The 22156-nt window shown below is 39.6% G+C and overlaps 1 protein-coding gene across 1 annotated transcript in view; it reads left to right on the top strand.

Annotated features, from left to right (window-relative positions):
* Positions 1-22156, top strand: part of trpm2 (transient receptor potential cation channel, subfamily M, member 2) — a 96714-nt gene that overhangs the window by 29512 nt on the left and 45046 nt on the right. The window contains exons 13-18 of the mRNA XM_056271375.1: positions 865-1005; positions 3069-3204; positions 5793-5938; positions 9438-9550; positions 10719-10805; positions 12052-12283. Coding sequence (XP_056127350.1) covers positions 865-1005; positions 3069-3204; positions 5793-5938; positions 9438-9550; positions 10719-10805; positions 12052-12283 — 855 coding nt within the window. The remainder of the gene's footprint in view (positions 1-864; positions 1006-3068; positions 3205-5792; positions 5939-9437; positions 9551-10718; positions 10806-12051; positions 12284-22156) is intronic.

A 22156-nucleotide genomic window follows, 5' to 3' on the forward strand; every position in this document is an offset into this window, starting at 1 on the left:
TTTTAGTACTTCAACCTATACTTATTTTTTAATTGATAATGATAAGAAAAGGGTTATTAATTGGCGTCGAAATATTGTCACAATGCAAAAAAAATACAAAATATAATTTAATACTCATTTTCTAGGTAAAAAAATGACCTGGGCATGTTTTTGATATGCTTTGTGAGAATCATCAGTAAATAAAATCATCAAACTGTAATGCATTAAAGGGATAGTTCACCCCAAAATTAAAATTCTGTCAGTAATTACAAATTAAGATATTTTTGATTAAATCTGAGAGCTGGATCACTCCTCCATAGGCTTCTAAGGGATCGAAACTTGCCGGCCCAGAAAAGTTAAAGACAGGTTAAAAGAAATGAATAGTTGAATAAAGTCGTTACTTTTGTTTGTTTTTTGTGCACAAAAAGTATTCTCGTCGCTTGATAAACTTAAGGTTGAGCCGCTGTAGTCACTCGGACTATTTTAAATATTGTCTTTACTAATTTTCTGGGCCGGCAAGTTTCGATCCCTTAAGAAGCCTATGGAGGAGTGATCCAGCTCTCAGATTTAATCAAAAATATCTTAATTTGTGTTCCGAAGATGAACGAAAGTCTTACGGGGAACAACATGAGGGCGAGTAATTACTGACACAGTTTTCATTTTGGGGTGAACTATCCCTTCGAAATATTGTCACAATGCAAAAAAAAAATACAAAATATAAATTAATACTCATTTTCTAGGTAAAAAATGACCTGGGCATGTTTTTTATATGCTTTGTGAGAATCATCAGTAAATAAAATGATCAAACTATAACGCTTTAATTCTAGTTTGGCTGTAATGAAAAGAGTCTGGCTGTTTTATTCATTGAAGCGCTGCATCTCTCAGGTGCCGTCCAAAGACCCGCTGGATCTGCCGTGTTCTGGTGAAGACCCGACCGCACTCACGTTTTGGGACCCGGGACGGGATCTCTTCCTCTGGGCTGTTGTACAGAATAACCGAGAGCTGGCAGAGATCGGCTGGGAGCAGGTACAGCACTGACTAGAGACAAACTCTCGGCATGAGCTTTATATTCACATGTTTTCTGCTTCAATTTGGTGATAGAAGCTGATATTTTGCTGAAGCTGATCTTAAATTTGTAAATGTTTGGAGGGAGTAACTAAATAAAATGAGTACTTTACTCTTTGGGAAACCTTTATTATTTTTTATTATTTATTAAAATTTTAAAAGAGCTTTTTATTTTCATATTTTCTTTCCATTTTAGTTTTCGTAATTTTGTAATGTGCTTTTGTCATGTTTATTCATTTTAGTTTTTTATATTTCTAATATTGCTTATATTTTTGATTTCTATTCTTAGATTTATTTTTATTTTATTTTTAGTCATATTAATTCTTATACTTATTTCAGTTTCTTTTTAATCAAGGACATTTCTAAGGATTTCATCTAATAATTGTAGTTTATTCTAGTAATTAATATTATTTGTTTATTTATTTTTTAACTTGGTTCTGATGAATCAGCATAGTTGCCTCTGACATATGAAGTGTTTTCCATTAATTTCAGTGAATCAGCTCATTCGGTTAATTAAACTGGATAAAAAAATAATCCACTGATTTATTTGAGAACCAGTGTGGAATATAGGGATGCACCGAATCCAGGATTCGGATTCGGCCGAATATTGGGCTTTTTAACGGGGTTCGGTTTCTGCCGAACCTCAGAATTTTTTTCCACCGAACCGAACCCTAGGCTTGCACTACGCGCGCTACGTCGAAGTCACCGATCAGTGAATGACATCAAAGTACCGCGTGAACGAATAGAGAGCAGACGGCTCCTTATGCTTTTGAATTGCTCTCGCGGGACTTTGATGTCATAAACTCATCTGTCTATGCAGCGCCGGTTCAAGTCGAACAAGTAGTTATTGCAGAGGCCAGACAGACTCACGGAGGCGATTGGCATCTCACAACTCGCACTTTATTCCACAATCGAACTTGTGTAACTGTCTGTCACACGTTCTACCGTCCACAGCGTTACTTAACAAAATAAGGTAAAAATGAGCATCAAACAGAAATAACCCGCATACATGGGCATGTGTTCGAGGCGCACGACACATACGGCGCGCAGTTCTTAAAGGGGACACACCTTATTTCCACTCGCTACAGTAGGTGGACCGTTCGAATGCAGTAGGCTGTGAGAAAGTGAAAATGGAACTCGTGAGCAGAAAAAGTGTTGTTTGGCAGTACTTTCAGTGAAAGAAGGCAATTCAAGTCGAGCTACATGTTCAATTTGCAATGCCGATTTGTCTCATGGTGGCAAGGAGTCAAGGACTCTAAATAGGCTACACAACATCGCCGCTGTTAAAATGCATATAATGTTGCTTTTTTTTTTTTTTTTTTTTTTTTTTTTTTTTTACAGTTATAAAAGTAAAAGTAGTGTTTATTATTTACAGTAATAAAATGAAAAATCCACTTTGTTTACTTCATTAATGTGTTTACTGTGTTAATGGACTGAGGATGAGAGTAGGATTCGGTATTCGGTTTCGGATTCGGCAGAATCTTAACCAGTGGATTCGGTATTCGGCCGAACCCCACAAATCTGGATTCGGTGCATCCCTAATATAAAGTGAATATTTTGTTATTTATACAATTATATTTTAGGTTTTTAAGTGTCCAATAACCAAAACACAACCAATTTTGAATTGTTTTATTTGTGTTTTTTGACACAAAAGTACATAATCTTTAGACTATGAAAGAACAATTCAAACTAAATTATATAATATATAATAATTATTACCATTCATTGTTATTCCTCTTTGACCATTCATTTTATTGAATCATTTGTTTAGTATTTTGTTAAAGGTTTTCTGTTCATGTTCATTATATCAATGAGAGTGTTTTCTATTTTTATTGGTTGTAGTTTGCATAAATGTATTCATTCAAATGTTGTTTTGTGACAGGTAAATACTGATCTGATTGCATGAATAAATCAGATAATCTGATTCTGTATTTAAATAGCATTAGAGTAGTTGCAGTTTGAAGATTCACAAATGTGTGTGTGTGTGTGTGTGTGTGTGTGTGTGTGTGTTGTTGTTTTTGTAGTGCAGAGACTGTATCGCAGCCGCTCTGGCCGCCAGTAAGATCTTGAGGAAACTGGCGCAGGAGAGCGGCGAGGATGATAACGAAGAGGCAAAAGAAATGAGAGAACTGGCCAACCACTATGAGAAACAAGCCATCGGTATGATTTCAGATTCATTCTTTATTGTCCTTTACAGATTAGTTCACCTCAAAATGAAAATTACCTAATAATTTATAATACTCACCCCAATCCCATCCAAGATATCCATGCCTTTCTTTCCTCAGTGGAAGAGAAAATAAATTTTTTGAGGAAAACATTTCTGGATTTTTCCAGAATTAATTATCAGGAAATTTTCATTTTGAGGTGAACTAATCCTTTAATAGAGGAAATTTGTTTTAACAGACTGTACCAGGAGCAACATGTGTTATACCACCCAGAATACACTTATTTTGTACACACAAATAGACATATTACACACTTCAAATCCTTTGACCTGAGCCGTGATGTTTAACTCTGTGTGTGTGACCTCGGGTGTCTTGTGTGTGTGACCTCAGGTGTCTTGTGTGTGTGACCTCAGGTGTCTTGTGTGTGTGACCTCAGGTGTCTTGTGTGTGTGACCTCAGGTGTCTTGTGTGTGTGACCTCAGGTGTCTTGTGTGTGTGACCTCGGGTGTCTTGTGTGTGTGACCTCGGGTGTATTGTGTGTGTGACCTCGGGTGTATTGTGTGTGTGACCTCAGGTGTCTTGTGTGTGTGACCTCGGGTGTCTTGTGTGTGTGACCTCGGGTGTATTGTGTGTGTGACCTCGGGTGTATTGTGTGTGTGACCTCGGGTGTATTGTGTGTGTGACCTCGGGCGTCTTGTGTGTGTGACCTCGGGTGTCTTGTGTGTGTGACCTCAGGTGTCTTGTGTGTGTGACCTCAGGTGTCTTGTGTGTGTGACCTCAGGTGTCTTGTGTGTGTGACCTCAGGTGTCTTGTGTGTGTGACCTCAGGTGTCTTGTGTGTGTGACCTCCGGTGTCTTGTGTGTGTGACCTCAGTGTCTTGTGTGTGTGACCTCAGTGTCTTGTGTGTGTGACCTCAGGTGTCTTGTGTGTGTGACCTCAGGTGTCTTGTGTGTGTGACCTCAGGTGTCTTGTGTGTGTGACCTCAGGTGTCTTGTGTGTGTGACCTCAGGTGTCTTGTGTGTGTGACCTCGGGTGTCTTGTGTGTGTGACCTCGGGTGTATTGTGTGTGTGACCTCGGGTGTCTTGTGTGTGTGACCTCGGGTGTCTTGTGTGTGTGACCTCGGGTGTCTTGTGTGTGTGACCTCAGGTGTCTTGTGTGTGTGACCTCGGGTGTCTTGTGTGTGTGACCTCGGGTGTCTTGTGTGTGTGACCTCGGGTGTCTTGTGTGTGTGACCTCAGGTGTCTTGTGTGTGTGTGACCTCGGGTGTCTTGTGTGTGTGACCTCAGGTGTCTTGTGTGTGTGACCTCAGGTGTCTTGTGTGTGTGTGTGACCTCAGGTGTCTTGTGTGTGTGACCTCGGGTGTCTTGTGTGTGTGACCTCAGGTGTCTTGTGTGTGTGACCTCAGGTGTCTTGTGTGTGTGACCTCAGGTGTCTTGTGTGTGTGACCTCAGGTGTCTTGTGTGTGTGACCTCAGGTGTCTTGTGTGTGTGACCTCGGGTGTCTTGTGTGTGTGACCTCGGGTGTCTTGTGTGTATGACCTCGGGTGTCTTGTGTGTGTGACCTCAGGTGTCTTGTGTGTGTGACCTCAGGTGTCTTGTGTGTGTGACCTCAGGTGTCTTGTGTGTGTGACCTCGGGTGTCTTGTGTGTGTGACCTCGGGTGTCTTGTGTGTGTGACCTCAGGTGTCTTGTGTGTGTGACCTCAGGTGTCTTGTGTGTGTGACCTCGGGTGTCTTGTGTGTGTGACCTCGGGTGTCTTGTGTGTGTGACCTCGGGTGTCTTGTGTGTGTGACCTCAGGTGTCTTGTGTGTGTGACCTCGGGCGTCTTGTGTGTGTGACCTCGGGTGTCTTGTGTGTGTGACCTCAGGTGTCTTGTGTGTGTGACCTCAGGTGTCTTGTGTGTGTGTGACCTCAGGTGTCTTGTGTGTGTGACCTCAGGTGTCTTGTGTGTGTGACCTCAGGTGTCTTGTGTGTGTGACCTCAGGTGTCTTGTGTGTGTGACCTCTGGTGTCTTGTGTGTGTGACCTCGGGTGTCTTGTGTGTGTGACCTCAGGTGTCTTGTGTGTGTGACCTCAGGTGTCTTGTGTGTGTGACCTCGGGTGTCTTGTGTGTGTGACCTCAGGTGTCTTGTGTGTGTGACCTCAGGTGTCTTGTGTGTGTGACCTCAGATGTCTTGTGTGTGTGACCTCGGGTGTCTTGTGTGTGTGACCTCGGGTGTCTTGTGTGTGTGACCTCAGGTGTCTTGTGTGTGTGACCTCAGGTGTCTTGTGTGTGTGTGACCTCAGGTGTCTTGTGTGTGTGACCTCAGGTGTCTTGTGTGTGTGACCTCGGGTGTCTTGTGTGTGTGACCTCGGGTGTCTTGTGTGTGTGACCTCGGGTGTCTTGTGTGTGTGACCTCGGGTGTCTTGTGTGTGTGACCTCAGGTGTCTTGTGTGTGTGACCTCAGGTGTCTTGTGTGTGTGACCTCGGGTGTCTTGTGTGTGTGACCTCAGGTGTCTTGTGTGTGTGACCTCAGGTGTCTTGTGTGTGTGACCTCAGGTGTCTTGTGTGTGTGACCTCAGGTGTCTTGTGTGTGTGACCTCAGGTGTCTTCAGTGAGTGTCACAGCTGGGACGCCCAGCGAGCGCAGAGACTCCTGATCCGCATCTCTCCGTTGTGGGGCAAAAGCACATGTCTGTGGCTCGCTCTCGAGGCCGATGATAAAAGCTTCGTCGCTCACTCCGGAGTGCAGGTGAACAAACCCAGCGGCATATTCACAGATATCTGTGGCTTATCTGTCTTAGCTTATTTTACTCGGAAAGGAGAAAGTACTTCAACATTGAAAAAAATTCACCTTGAATATACAACATTTAATGACTGATATCTATTTTTTTTTTTTTAGTGTTCAATAACCAATATGCAGATTTTTTTGGTTGTTTTATTTCTGTTTTTTGACACAACAAATAATTTTTATAACCTTTAAAGAACAGTTATTTATTTTGAATATTACATAAAGAAATTATTATTATTATATTGCATAGATTAACAATAATTTGTACAACAATAATAATAACCATTGTTATCTTATTTTTTTTTTCTTTTTCTAAAGGAATTATTTAATATTATACGCATTGTTATTTAAGCAGTTATGTATTATAAAAAAATTGTGCTGTGGTCCTAATGGTTGCAAATTATTGTTATAATTGTTATTAAATATTACATACAAATAATATAATATATTGCACAGATAACAAAAGGATAATTTGTACAACAACAACGATAATAATAACTCTTATTGTTATTAATATTATACAAGTTTTAGTTTTTATTATTTATGCAATTATGTTTATATATTGTTTTGTGGTCTTAATGGTTGCAAATTATTAGTATTAGTATTATAAAAATGTTTTTTTCTGTTATATTTTATATTATCATATTACATTTATATAACTGTCACAGAGTCAGCCACACCTCACAATCATCACCCAATCGTCCACTCGTACACAATCCCCAGATTACTGACTCGCTGCACCATCACAGAGAACACTATAACACCTGTCTGTCTCCTGTGTTGTGACAATAACAATAAAAAGTTGTTTTATGATTGCAAATATATGTCATGTCTATTAGTCAAGCTTAAAGCTTCAGTCCGCAGTTTTTCCTCTTTGTCGCCATCTCTGTTCGAAATCTGCAATTGCAGTCATTCGCGGAATTATCAACTTTACGTGAGTTGTGCTTCGGCGCGGCACAGCGCGGATGAATGTTTAAAGGGGTCATATAATGCCATTTTTGTACAAGCTAATATGATTCTTTAGGGTCTAAATTAAAACTTTGTAATATACTTTAATTAAAAATTCTCATTAGTATTGTAAGAAAACACTTATTTTACCTGGTCAAAAACAGCTCTGTTTTCAGCACGCCGTTTCAGTGCATATGACTTTAAATGATAATGAGCTTTGCTCACCCCGCCTCTCTGTTCTGTGCGTACACCGTTTGTAACACAATAACACAATAACCATAACGCGTTGTTCAGTATAAACGTGGGATTATGAATTATATTGAGAATATCATACATAGAAAACATGCCGTAATGTACCCTGAGTGTAAACCTTAGACGCATTCATTGTGAAGCGTGCAGCTAGCGATTTGCAAAGATATAAAGATTAATATAAAGGTTAATAAAACGTTACACTCACTTCAGTTCTTCTGGAGATTCAGCAGGAACACGAATATCTGGAACCGATCCTTTATTCATGGCAGCTTCTTCCTTTATTCGAGCAGCTTCTTAGCAAATCCAGCTTTATACTGACCCTCGTTTATAAAGCAGTCTGGTGTGAGAAATGATTCGCGCAAACATGAGAGCATTGACGTTGCTCGTGGGGAATATTCCCTTCGAAAACAAACTCAGCCACTGCGTCTTCAGCGGTTCGGATTTAGGAACATTAAAATGACTGTGTTCGTTATTACACCCAAGAACAGAACACCACAATCGCTTAGACGCCATTCTGCTCATAGACAGCGCTCCAGCATATCAACAATGACCGCGCCGGTCCGCGCAGACTATGATTGACAGCTCTCACGAGCGAGGGCGGGTCTGTGTTGAAACACTGCTGTCAATCAACAATCGTGGGAGGGGCTTCCGTTTTATTGACGTCACAAAAACGAACGGCTCGATTTGAGGCAGGGGAAAACATATAAGGAGATTAAAACAAAAACACTGGATGGATTTTTATCATTATATGATGGTTGTGTACAGGCACTGCCAACACACATTTCAGTACAATCAACTTGTAAAAGTGCATGTACCATTATATGACCCCTTTAAGGAGAGTGTGTGTCTGTCAGTCCCCGCCGGTGTGGATACTGGCATTCAGAATCACAGATTATTCTTTTTGGAAGTATGACCAACATAATAATTTTCACCGGAAAATGTACTCTGAACAAGTGAGTAACATCCACTTTTGTTCTGGTTCTGACATTGTAGTAAATCGCGCTGATTAAATCTAACAATCTCTTATCATATCACGAAAAACCGTGCAAATTATACTTTGTTCTCAAATTGTTAATGTTAACAACGTCAGCATTGCGTGACTACATGTAATGCCCTTCCGATATTATCCTTGTCTTCGCATGGGTCCGGTTGCAGTCTCTTTTTTTCTGTAGCCACTCCGAAGTCTGAACGAAGTCTTTAGCATTTTACAGCGGGTGAATCTGTTGTCGCTGGTGATCGTCGTTTGAACCTTTCTGGATCCGCCATCAAACTGATAAGTTTAATTATATCAAGTGCTGTGAGAAAAGGCTATAAATCTCCACCTCCAGCATCCTCACACGCAATATAGCTTATACTAGCCGAGACTCTTCTTTATGTGTACAGATGTGTGTGTGCAGATGTGTGTGTGCAGATGTGTGTGTGCAGATGTGTGTGTACAGATGTGTGTGTACAGATGTGTGTGTACAGATGTGTGTGTACAGATGTGTGTGTACAGATGTGTGTGTTCAGATGTGTGTGTTCAGATGTGTGTGTTCAGATGTGTGTGTTCAGATGTGTGTGTGCAGATGTGTGTGTACAGATGTGTGTGTACAGATGTGTGTGTACAGATGTGTGTGTACAGATGTGTTTGGACAGATGTGTGTGTTCAGATGTGTGTGTTCAGATGTGTGTGTACAGATGTGTTTGGACAGATGTGTGTGTGCAGATGTGTGTGTACAGATGTGTGTGTGCAGATGTGTGTGTACAGATGTGTTTGGACAGATGTGTGTGTACAGATGTGTGTGTACAGATGTGTTTGGACAGATGTGTGTGTTCAGATGTGTGTACAGATGTGTGTGTTCAGATGTGTGTGTTCAGATGTGTGTGTACAGATGTGTGTGTACAGATGTGACGTAATGACACAAAGACATGCTCGAATCTCCCGCGGGAATCCACCAGTACCACTGGAATTAAAACATTATTACAAGCTTACCGCTTTGAGTCGAGCTACGGCAAGCAGAGAGTTTTGAACACTGGCTGGTTATGTATTTTCTCAAATATGTATTTTGGATCACTTTTAACCCAAAAAAAGCTACAGACTGCAGCTTTAAAATGTTACATGTTTTTCGCATGAGAATGAATGGTTGGGTAAGTAATTAATGTGCAATAAGAGTTACTTTTCCTGTGAAAACTGTTATTTTTGGTGTTATTCAAACCAACTAGCAGTTTATCTATACGGCTGATCAGCGATAGCTCAGGTCTCATCGAGTGTCTCTGTCAGGCCCTGCTCACTCAGATCTGGTTTGGAGAGCTGTCAGTGGAGAATCCACACTGGAAGATTCTCCTGTGCATGATCTTCTTTCCTCTGATATACACCGGCTTCCTGATCTTCAGGTAAAAACTTCCGGTCCCATTTTAAAGGGTCCGTTCACCCCAAAATGAAAACTCTGTCAGTAATTACTCGCCCTCATGTTGTTCCCCGTAAGACTTTCGTTCATCTTCGGGACACAAGTTAAGATATTTTTGATTAAATCTGAGAGCTGGATCACTCCTCCATAGGCTTCTTAAGGAATCGAAACTTGCCGGCCCAGAAAAGTTATGAAAGACATCGTTAAAATAGTCCGAGTGACTACAGTGGCTCAACCTTAAGTTTATCAAGCGACGAGAATACTTTTTGTGCGCAAAAAACAAACAAAAATAACGACTTTATTCAACTATTCATTTCCTTCTCTGTGGGCCTCGAGTGAGTTCACTAGTGTAACAGCGCAGCGCTTCTGGGTTGTTCGACACAGGCAGGCTCACTATTGGCCGACGCTGGTCATGTGTGTGATGCGTGTGACGTACAACCAGAAGCACTGCGCTGTTGGACTATTTTAACGATGTCTTTAATAACTTTTGGGCCGGCCAGTTTCAATCCCTTTAGAAGCCTATGGAGGAGTGATCCAGCTCTCAGATTTAATCACAAATATCTTAATTTGTGTTCTGAAGATGAACGAAAGTCTTACGGGGTTGGAACAACATGAGGGAGAGTAATTACTCATTTTGGGGTGAACTAACCCTTTAAGTGGCGTGTTGTATTGTTTACATGTTGTATTGTAAAACACTTTTGCTGCTATTGAGGTAAAGGTTAGGGACAGGTGTGTGTGGTATGGGTAGGTTTTAGGGTGGGTTAAGGTGTAAGGGAAGGGTATTACATAAATTACATTAATCACAGTTGCAATTACATGCAGGTATTTTCTAAATATAAATAATATTTAAAAACATGTATGTAAACAAAAAGTCCATTGTATCAAATTATTAATTTCAATGTTAATAATTGAAGTACGTAGTCGTTAAAGCCACTTAATATAAAGTGGGACCAAACTTTCTAATTGAACGTTGAAAACTAACCTTTTGTGTTGTCATTTTTTGTTTTTCTGTGAGTCATTACATGCACACACCATCAGATGGCAGCATTGCACTTTCAATAATTACTCTGCAAATAGCACTTTTACCACAAACACTTACTTTTAATGATTCTTAATAAACGTTTAACCCTTATTGTTGAAATGAACTCTCGCAGACGGGATGAAGACATCCAGAGACGGAAGCTGGCAGTGGATCCAGTCTTAGCTGGAAGCCCAGATGCCAAGATCAAACGTCATTTACGGTTCGTTGAGTTACAACACATTCACACCGCAAACATGTAGGAGTGACAAGTGAATGCCCTACATAACTGCATCAAACTAATGTTAGCATTATACAACTTATTTATGTTCAATATGCATAACCACTTTGAAAAAATCTTATTTGTGGGGGTTTTTAACACAGTAATGCATAATCTTTAGACTATTAAAGAACAATTATTCATTAATGAATATTACATAAAGATATTATTTTTATTATTACATCTATGTAATATTTATACTGAGTTATTATTGTTATTATTACATAACCAATGTGCAGAACCTATTTTTAATGATTTTATTTCTATTTTTTGACACTATAATAAATACAATTTTGACTATTAAAGAACAATTATTCATTATGAATGTTACATAAATGTATTATTATTATATAATATATATTATACTATTATTATAATTATAAATACTTGAATCTTAATTATTGCATCAAACTAATGTTAGCATCATACAACATTTTTTATGTTTAAGTGTTCAATATCTTAAGTTTGTCTTAGTTGTATTTTTTTGACACAATACATAATCTTTAGACTATTAAAGAACAATTATTCATTTTATGTATATATATATATATATATATATATATATATATATATATATATATATATATATAAAATATATATAATATCGTGCAAAAGTTATAGTTTTGATTGTTATGCCTTACAGCTTTTGAAAACCTCGAAAATTTGAATATTACATGAAATCGATAAAAAAAGGATTTTAAGTACAGAAATGTCGGTCCTCTGAAAAGTGTGATCATGCATATGTATATAGTTATATATACTAAATATATTAGTTTCACCTTTTAATTTGAATTAATGAAATACACAAACTTTTGCATGATATTCTAATATTTCAAGTTTCACCTGTGTGTGTGTGTGTGTATATATATATATTAAGTGTATAATAATTCTTATATATACATATATATATATTCTTGACCGAATTACTTTAATTTATACAGTGAAGGGAATAGCACAAATTCCCTTTTTTTTTTTTTTTTTACATTTGATTACTTTATTCAATTTCTAATCCTGAAAATCACTGTTTATTTAAATTTGTATCTTTGCTCTATTGTATTTATTTGTGCTAGTCCTTGTAGTTTGATTATTTGTTCTTATTTTCATTTTTATTTGACAGTAGTCCTTTTTAGAAAGACACTAAAACAGTGTGTGCCTGAATAATGAAGTTATATCCTTCTGTCTCTCTCAGTGTTCCCGTACAGAAGTCTGACTCTGAGCTGAAGCCTCTGAACTGCTCGTCACGTCTGATGAGTCTCTACACGTCTCCTCAAGTCAAGTTTTACTGGAACATCGTCTCGTATTTTGGCTTCCTGTGGCTCTTTGCTGTGGTGCTCATGATCGATTTTCAGACATTTCCGTCGTGGAGAGAACTTCTGCTCTATGTGTGGCTCATCTCGCTGGTGTGTGAGGAGGTTAGACAGGTGAGACCGCGCACGCACACACACACACACACACACACACACACACACACACACACACACACACACACACACACACACACACACACACACACACACACACACACTACCTGTCAAGATTAGGATTTTCTATGTTTTTTGAAGGAAGTCTCTTCTGCTCACCAAGGCTGCATTTATTTAATCAAAATACAGTAAAAACAGTAATATTATAAAATATTATTACAATTTAAAATGTTTTTTATGAAAGCTTGTAATAACTCGCAATTCTTACTATATATATATTAGGGGTGGAACGGTACACAGAAGTCACGGTTCGGTTCATACCTCGGTTCAGACATCACGGTTCGGTACGATTTCGGTACAATGGAGGGAAAAGCAAAACAAAAATGCAGAAGGCATTGTATTTTTTAAATAAGTTTTATTATATAAAGGCATAGAACCAGTTTATTTGTAGTGCACTGACAATAGTTTTATATAATTAGTTTATTAATTAAATTAATGAAAAGACAAAAAGACCTTGCGATATGTTTGGTAATTGTACCTGAATTAATTTAAAATTAATTTGCTATATTTCAGATCAATATATTTGTTTTCCTTAATTTTAATTAACATTATTAATTAACAATGTAACATCATTCTCATCTGAATTATAAATAATTGATTTCTGTATAAAATAATACTACCATTAAAAACACATTCGATTGTCTTTTTTAATCAATGTAGAATGTAAGATTAGTGCTCCGAGGACAAGAAATGAAAACCAATCCGATATGATGAATGTCCAAAAGATGGGACCCACAGACTGTTTTGAAATGGAGTCGGATAAATATGTTTTTCTTTTAAAACAGTGTGTGTGTGTGTGTGTGTGTGATTTTGGTTGAGTGACAGTTGTAGGTTACAGTTTGACAAGAGTTTACAGTGTGCACAATGTTGTGTTTTATTGCAAGTGTACACAAATACAAGTAAACACTTTGCAGGTTTAATGATCTGTATGAACAAAATTACGGAGTATGTTTTTTTTTGTTTCCACTGTTCGGTCGCGCGCCTCTCTCTCTCCCTCTCTCTCTCACACACACACACACACACACACACACACACACAGTTCGATCTCGCCTCTCTCTCTCGCGCGCGCACACACACACACACACACAGTCCAGCATTGCAATCTTGACATCGCAGCCTTCATTATGCGGTCACACCAAACGCGAATAGAGCGTCAAATTCGCGTCTATCGCGTCTAGTTCATAAAGCCAACGTTTGAAGTGAACGCGCGTTCAGAGCTAATAGACTAGGCAGAATTTCTTAAAATGTGCTTATTTAAAGTGCTGGAGGCATTTTGTGATTATTTATATTGTACAACATTTCTAGGGGTATTAAGGGGTGCTGAATCCAAATCTGCTGTATATGAAGCTCAAAAATTTCCCAAAATGCCTCAAAATTGAGAAATTCAAAATGGCCGCCACCGTCAGGCTGAAATCTATTTTTCAGTATATCTTTTTGACTAAACAAGGTACAAACATGAAATAAATGTGCTTTTGTAAGTTTTGCTACATGGGCATTTCAATGCCATATTCAGATTTGAGATGTAATGTGAAGAAACTGCTTAGATATTGCAAAAATAGTTGTTTTTAACTACGAACTATTATTAACTCATTATTAATTCAGTTATTATTATTAATATTATCAGGCTTCTTTTACTTAGTTTGTATTTTGTTTTGAGGTCAAATGTGTCAAATGTGCTGTAATGCACTCCCCAATATCACCCCACCCCCAAGGGTAGCCTTTCTCACACTTCTCAGAACGGCTGATCGGAAACATAAGACAGCTAACAGGTAAAGTCATGTCCAGTGTATATTTTCATAATGTGACATGTTTTCATAAACATCACAAGGGGATCAATAACGTTTCTATCTATCTATCTATTAAAGCTGGGTAAAAAATATTGATTTCTCGATTTTAATCGATTTTCATTTTTACAAACCGATATCGATTCTTAAATCCCAAGAATCGATTAGTCATCCTGTTTTCAGTTGATGAATGAATGTAGCGCACATCCCATATATAGCAATAATCTTATCTATAATATATCGCAATAATCTTTGTGCTTGTTACTATTGATATTAAACAAAGTCTCAGATTTCAAATTACATCCGTTTAATTACTGGCTCAAAGAGCTAGCTAAATGAATACATATCGATGTGTAGAGGTTCCCAACCTTTTGACTGCTGAGGCCCAAATAAAATTCTGAAAATCTTTCTACAGCCCAACCAAACTTTTTTGTGCAAAAGTGGGTCAGTGCAATTAGCGCGATTAGCACACTAGCGCGATTAGCTAGATAGTAGCTGCATGATTAATCTAATTTTAATCACAATCACGATTTTGGCTTCCCACGATCAAATTCGCGTGATCTAGCGATATTTAATCATTCCGATATCATGATTTGCGTCATTCCGTTAACAGAACGCCCCTTTTCAAAGTTTTTGGGTTTTTTTTGCAAAGCCAATCTAGCGCTCCGTAAACCACTGTCTGATCAGTGCACGAGAGAGACCGAGTGTCCTAGAACGCGCTCGACAGTGCGCTCGAGATATCAAATCAAAGAGACCGATCGAGTGACAGTGCACGAGAGAGTCCGAGTGTGAGCATTAGTAAATTGCATTAGTAAATTGGTAAATACTACATAGTAATATATATAATTACTATATAAGAGGCATGGAAGTTCGATTAATGGACTCCAATAATCAGTAGGCTACTACAAACGTCTTGTTTTGAACTATTGTTTAATAAATAGAAATAATTCGAGCACATGAACTTTCATATGGAGGATTAAATAAGATTCAATTTATGCAGTAAGATCACTGACACTACCACAACCAGATTTTACATTTCTTAAGCATCAAATAACAATGACTCTGAATTTTATGCATTAATCGAACTTCCATAGTGCATAGCTCTGCCTTGAAATTTTCTTATTTGGTTACATTCTGTTATGGAATATTTGTTTTTTATTGATTGTATATTTTGAGTTTTATTCATATCCATTATACAGGTACAATTCAAGTTTATATTTTGCTTCCTAAAATATATTTACACAATGTAAAATGTAAAAAGGGCCCTGTTGAAGTTTTGCTACATTTTCTTTATTGTTTTATTTATTTTTATTTATTCTTTAAGGAGATGCACTGAATTTTGGTGAATAAGACGACCTGTTTTGATGCACATATCTGTACATTAGCAGGAATGTGGCACAATATAGATGTGAAAGCAGTTATAATTAGCCTACAGTATGTGACAATAAATATTTGTTTTGGTTAAAATCAACAAATAATCGTGATAATCAATCGTGATCTCAATATTGATAAAAATAATCGTGATTATCATTTTGGCCATAATCGTGCAGCCCTACTAGATAGCATCAAAGTCAGCAAACTTAACACACTTGCTTTTACACTGACTGATTGGGGGAAAGACTGTTTAAATTTATTGCATTTATTTCATTTAATTTATTTGAATGCAAATCTCTTTGGGTATTGTTCTACTTGAACCATTCAATCCCTTTTAGTAATCCTTCATGATTTTTTTTTTCAATTGAAAGGCCTCCCACGGCCCACCTGCAATACCTCGGCGGCCCATAGGTTGGGAACCACTGTCTTAGACCTGCATTCGTATTCTAAGAAAACTCTTTCTTGTAGGTCTGAATTAGTCAATTGGCGACAAAAACCGGATATTCTGGATCTTGTACATGTGTGGGACCGGTACTCTACACTAGCTAATGAGGCTCAATTAGATATACCATCTAGATTTCTAAGCCGAAGGAACTCCTTCAAGGAACAAATAGCTGATCGTCTTGAGGGCATATACGACTTTGTTGTACTGCATGATCAGCCTCGAAATGAACCTCGTACTGTCTTGGTTCCATCTAAATACCGGCATATTCCAGTATCAACAATGTTGAAAGACGACACCTCCAATATTCATAGAGTTATTCCTACATTCAAACATAAGGATCAAGATATGTTCCTGAACATGGTCCATGTGTCATTGCAGATCCGAAGAGATATGAACTCACATCCAAAACAAGAGGGGATAGACATCAGTGAAAACAGAGCAATAGACAGTATACCCAACAGCCTGTACATGTTCCTCAATTTGTTACTAGGTGGTCAGCGCCTGCTGGAGGATGACGTTGAAGATTATGATAAAAACACAGCCAAACGACAGCTTAGAGTCCTCAGCATTGCACAGGATCTTATGTACACAGCTAGTGGAGACAAGTTCCTCACTCCAAAGCACATAGGACTGGCCAGTACCCTTCATCAAGCTACACGTTCGAAGGAATTGGTGAACATGTTTCACCAGGCAGGTCATGTTATGAGTTACCGTGAGGTAATCAAACTTGACACTGAACTGGCTAAGACAACCTTGGAGACCATGGGGGATGATGGTGCCATTGTTCCACAAAATCTGGTAAAGGGTCGTTTTGTTCATTTCTCAGCGGACAATGTTGACATCAACGAATACACTCTGGACGGAAAAGGGACATTCCATGCCACTCAAGTGGCTGCCTGGCAACGTGGTCCACCTGAAGGTGATCTCCTTGAAGGAGTTGATCTTTACTCCAGGTCAGACACCCTCAACATCCCCAAGGCAATGACTGATATCATACCTGCACCAAAGAGAGGAATTATAGAGCGGCCAATCAGTGGTGTATTAGCAGCAGACTGTTTCACACAGTCATCTGAACAATGTCCCGCAGCACAGAAAGCACAAGCTACAGACATGGCCTTCTTCATGTCCAGGACATCTCAAAAACCAAAGCCTTCCTGGACATTGTATAATCAAAAGGCAAGCACAGTCAACCCAGAGAAAACTACAGTAGGGTATCTACCTATCATCCTGGCTCCTGCATCTGAACTCGATACACTGAACACAGTCGTCAAGCGAGTGCTCCATGTTTCCAATTCAATGGAACAACAGCATGTCATTCTGACAGTGGATGAGGCACTTTATCCGAAGTTGCTAGAACTGAAGTGGTCAGTAGAAGAATACAAGGACGTGCTTATACCTTGCCTTGGAGGCCTTCACATTGCCATGAACTTCCTGGGAGTGATAGGACAACACATGGTTGATTCTGGCCTGAGGGAGCTATGGGTCAAGTGTGATCTTCTGGGAGCAAATGCTGCTCAGCATGTCATGGCAGGAAAGGGGTATGCACGTGCTATGAGGACCCACAAGCTTACCCTGCAGGCTCTTTGGCAACTACTACTCCCACAGCTTTACACATATCTGGATGAGGTTGATGTTACACTGAGAGCTGAACTCGCAGATCTCTGCCAGTCCATAGATGCTGATCACATCGCACAAATGGTCGACAAACTGACCAAAGACCGATTCCAGCAGCCCATGAAAGAGTTTTCTGCATCACTTGCAGTTGATGACCCGAATGCTGCATTCTGGTTGGACTATATGACTATGGTCAGCATCCTACTCTGTTTCACAAGAGCGCAACGTGATGGATTGTGGGATCTCCACCTGTATGCTTTCAAACGTATGCTGCCCTTCTTCTTCAGGTACGATCATATAAACTATGCCAGATGGGGTACTGTGTACCTGGCTGAGATGTCTGCTCTCCCACCAGAAATCCTCCTTGAGTTTCAGAAAGGCAACTTCGTGGTAAAACGCAGTGATCGACGCTTCAATCAGGTTTCAGCGGATCAAAGTACAGAGTGGCTAAACGCAACAGGAAAAAAGAGTGGAGGCCTAGTAGGTATCACCAGGATACCAACATCCCTCAGTAGATGGACACTGTCGTATAATCTGAGAACAGTCGTAGCTTCTCAGACAACAGCGATGCTGAGACTGACAACATATGATGAAGATGATGAGTACACACACACACAGAGTGCACAAATAGTAGCATGGAAAGAGATGATGTGGATGAAAGCAGAATATGTCTATCATTAAAAGACCACGGTGTGTTTCAAGATGGTGGGGACACACTCAAGAACATAATCAACAAGGACGTGGTCACACCCCAGATTCAACAATCTCTGCTTGGTGCAGAACACCTTGGACAGGCACAAATGAAAGTGTTTGTGGACAAACGTCTGTGTGAACCGCCAGATAGTGACCAGCACTTGGATCTGAAGTCACCCATTCGAAAGAACAAAGCCAAAACATTTGCCTCTTTGTATGAAGTCATGCAACTTTCCAAGAACAAGCAAAACATCATCAAAGTGGACAGGCAGATTCTACAAAGGCTCATCACAGCTTACAGAGCAGGTCGCAAGGTAGACCTGGAAAATATTCTCCAGCATGAACTCATGCCCATCCCGCTATCTCTGGCCACAACTAACGGCAGTCTACATTCCACCAACAAATCTGTTTTAGCAAATATACTGACAAAAAATATCGAAACCCCTGCAGATGTGCCCCTTCAGGAACCCTGCTGCTTTCTTATTGATGGCCAAGCACTTGTAATGGCACTTGGGAAGCCACCTGACATCACAACATTCGGCAACTATGCCAACAAGTTTGCTGACACAGTGTTGAAGATGGCAAAGAAGTACCAGAGGGTTGATGTAGTCTTCGACAGGTACCATGACGAATCCATCAAAACAGGCACAAGAAAGAAGCGTAAACAGCGCCACCGACCAGTACGCAGAGAGATCGTGAATGATTCTGTTCCACTTCCAGCAGACTGGTCGAGCTTCATGGCACTGGAAGAGAACAAAGCAGATCTTGCTCGACTACTCTCAAACCATCTGATAGAACACAGCCCAGAATATGAGCCAGTGGTTGTAGTATCAGGTGGGTTTGCTGAAACGACCACTGTCAAGTCATCAGATCCAGAACTTGAAATCTCCTCTCTGAGTGCTGACCATGAGGAGGCTGATACACGACTGATTTTGCACTGCATCCAGGCTCCTATGGACACAATAGTCGTGTCAGCGCGTGACACAGACGTGCTTCTTCTACTTCTAGCACATCATGACAGAATTGGATGTACCCATCTCTACATGAAAGCCGGGACATCAAAGGATCCAAAGTATTTTCCAGTACATGACATTCGCAAGTTACTCTCTGATGATCAAGTGGACACACTCCTTGCCTTCCATGCCATCACTGGCTGTGATAGTGTATCTCAGTTCAGCGGTCACGGAAAGAAAACAGCCTGGCAGGTGTTTGAGCAACATCACACCGATCTTACTGGCCTTGGGAAGGGCCCTCTCACAGAAGATATTGTGAATTCAACTGAGAAATTCATCTGTAAGATATATGGTGTGCCTGAGGTTGATACATGCAACAAAGCAAGAGTGAAGTTGTTTTGCAAAGGTCATCCACAAGAGACTCTGCCTCCAACCTCAGATGCAGTGAAGTTTCATATCATGCGTTCACACTATCAAGCGACAATCTGGAACCAAGCTCACCTGCCACATCCTGATCTTCCTCCAGTGGATGAAATGGGATGGATGCACAAGGAAGGTCAATTAGTGCCACGGCTAATGTCTTTGCCACCTATGCCTAAAGCCTGCAGGGAGTTCACTTCATGTCGGTGTACCAAGGGATGCCTCAGCCAACGCTGCAGCTGCAGGTCTGTGTTTAGGGAATTAGCTGATGTTGATCATTGTGTACAAGAATGTACAAACATGATAGACTGGTAGAGTATTCCAATGTACCTGTACTTGTACTTGTTGTAATCTTTCTATTCAATTCTTCTATTATTCAGAAACAGTCGCATGGAATGTATAGACGCATGCAACTGCAGGAAACTTGACAACACTTGCCAGAACATTGAAGAGGACTATGAATAGGCTGTCACTGTAACTTCTACTGGGATATAGTTCAATTAATATCACCAGGACCCATGGATCTTCCTGCTTTTGGATCTTATTTGATTGACAACTTCTTTATTCACTAATGACCACCTTTTTCTCTATACTTGTTTGATTATCAAGCTGATTATTGACACTTGATCTAAATCAGGACAGGATGTTAAATTCCCCATGTGTGAAAACCTGTGAACATTTAATTAAAGTTTGTAACTTTTTGTATTTGTTTGTACATTTGACCTCAAAACAAAATACAAACTAAGTAAAAGAAGCCTGATAATATTAATAATAATAACTGAATTAATAATGAGTTAATAATAGTTTGTAGTTAAAAACAACTATTTTTGCAATATCTAAGCAGTTTCTTCACATTACATCTCAAATCTGAATATGGCATTGAATTGCCCATGTAGCAAAACTTACAAAAGCACATTTATTTCATGTTTGTACCTTGTTTAGTCAAAAAGATATACTGAAAAATAGATTTCAGCCTGGCGGTGGCGGCCATTTTGAATTTCTCAATTTTGAGGCATTTTGGGAAATCTTTGAGCTTCATATACAGCAGATTTGGATTCAGCACCCCTTAAAACCCTTAGAAATGTTTTACAATATAAATAATCACAAAATGCCTTCGGGGTTCTGATTTTGTGAAAATTGACCCTGTCTATAAGCCGATGGTACAGATTATGTGTCCCTAAAGAACCCGCGTATCTAACGGTAGTTCCGCATTACATTAATTAATTCGCACGCGAGTTTTATTTATTTTTATACCGTGTATTCTCCGTGTAAATTCGTGCACCGAACTGTGACGCCCGTACCGTTTCGGTTCGATACGAATACATGTACCGTTCCACCCCTAATATATATACACTCACCTAAAGGATTATTAGGAATTTCAATTTCTCATTAATGCAATTATCTAATCAACCAATCACATGGCAGTTGCTTCAATGCATTTAGGGGTGTGGTCCTGGTCAAGACAATCTCCTAAAATCCAAACTGAATGTCAGAATGGGAAAGAAAGGTGATTTAAGCAATTTTGAGCGTGGCATGGTTGTTGGTGCCAGACGGGCCGGTCTGAGTATTTCACAATCTGCTCAGTTACTGGGATTTTCACGCACAACCATTTCTAGGGTTTACAAAGAATGGTGTGAAAAGGGAAAAACATCCAGTATGCGGCAGTCCTGTGGGCGAAAATGCCTTGTTGATGCTAGAGGTCAGAGGAGAATGGGACGACTGATTCAAGCTGATAGAAGAGCAACTTTGACTGAAATAAGCACTCGTTACAACCGAGGTATGCAGCAAAGCATTTGTGAAGCCACAACACGCACAACCTTGAGGCGGATGGGCTACAACAGCAGAAGACCCCACCAGGTACCACTCATCTCCACTACAAATAGGAAAAAGAGGCTAAAATTTGCAAGAGCTCACCAAAATTGGACAGTTGAAGACTGGAAAAATGTTGCCTGGTCTGATGAGTCTCGATTTCTGTTGAGACATTCAGATGGTAGAGTCAGAATTTGGCGTAAACAGAATGAGAACATGGATCCATCATGCCTTGTTACCACTGTGCAGGCTGGTGGTGGTGGTGTAATGGTGTGGGGGATGTTTTCTTGGCACACTTTAGGCCCCTTAGTGCCAATTGGGCATCGTTTAAATGCCACGGCCTACCTGAGCATTGTTTCTGACCATGTCCATCTCTTTATGGCCACCATGTACCCATCCTCTGATGGCTACTTCCAGCAGGATAATGCACCATGTCACAAACCTCGAATCATTTCAAATTGGTTTCTTGAACATGACAATGAGTTCACTGTACTAAAATGGCCCCCACAGTCACCAGATCTCAACCCAATAGAGCATCTTTGGGATGTGGTGGAACGGGAGCTTCGTGCCCTGGATGTGCATCCCACAAATCTCCATCAACTGCAAGATGCTATCCTATCAATATGGGCCAATACTGAAGGCGAAAGGGGGTCAAACACAGTATTAGTCTGGTGTTCCTAATCATTTAGGTGAGTGTATATACAGGTGAAACTCGAAAAGT

This window comes from Rhinichthys klamathensis, unplaced genomic scaffold, assembly GCF_029890125.1.
Source record: "Rhinichthys klamathensis goyatoka isolate OS25496 unplaced genomic scaffold, OSU_Roscu_1.1 h1tg000318l_1, whole genome shotgun sequence".
Taxonomy (NCBI): Eukaryota; Metazoa; Chordata; class Actinopteri; order Cypriniformes; family Leuciscidae; genus Rhinichthys; species Rhinichthys klamathensis.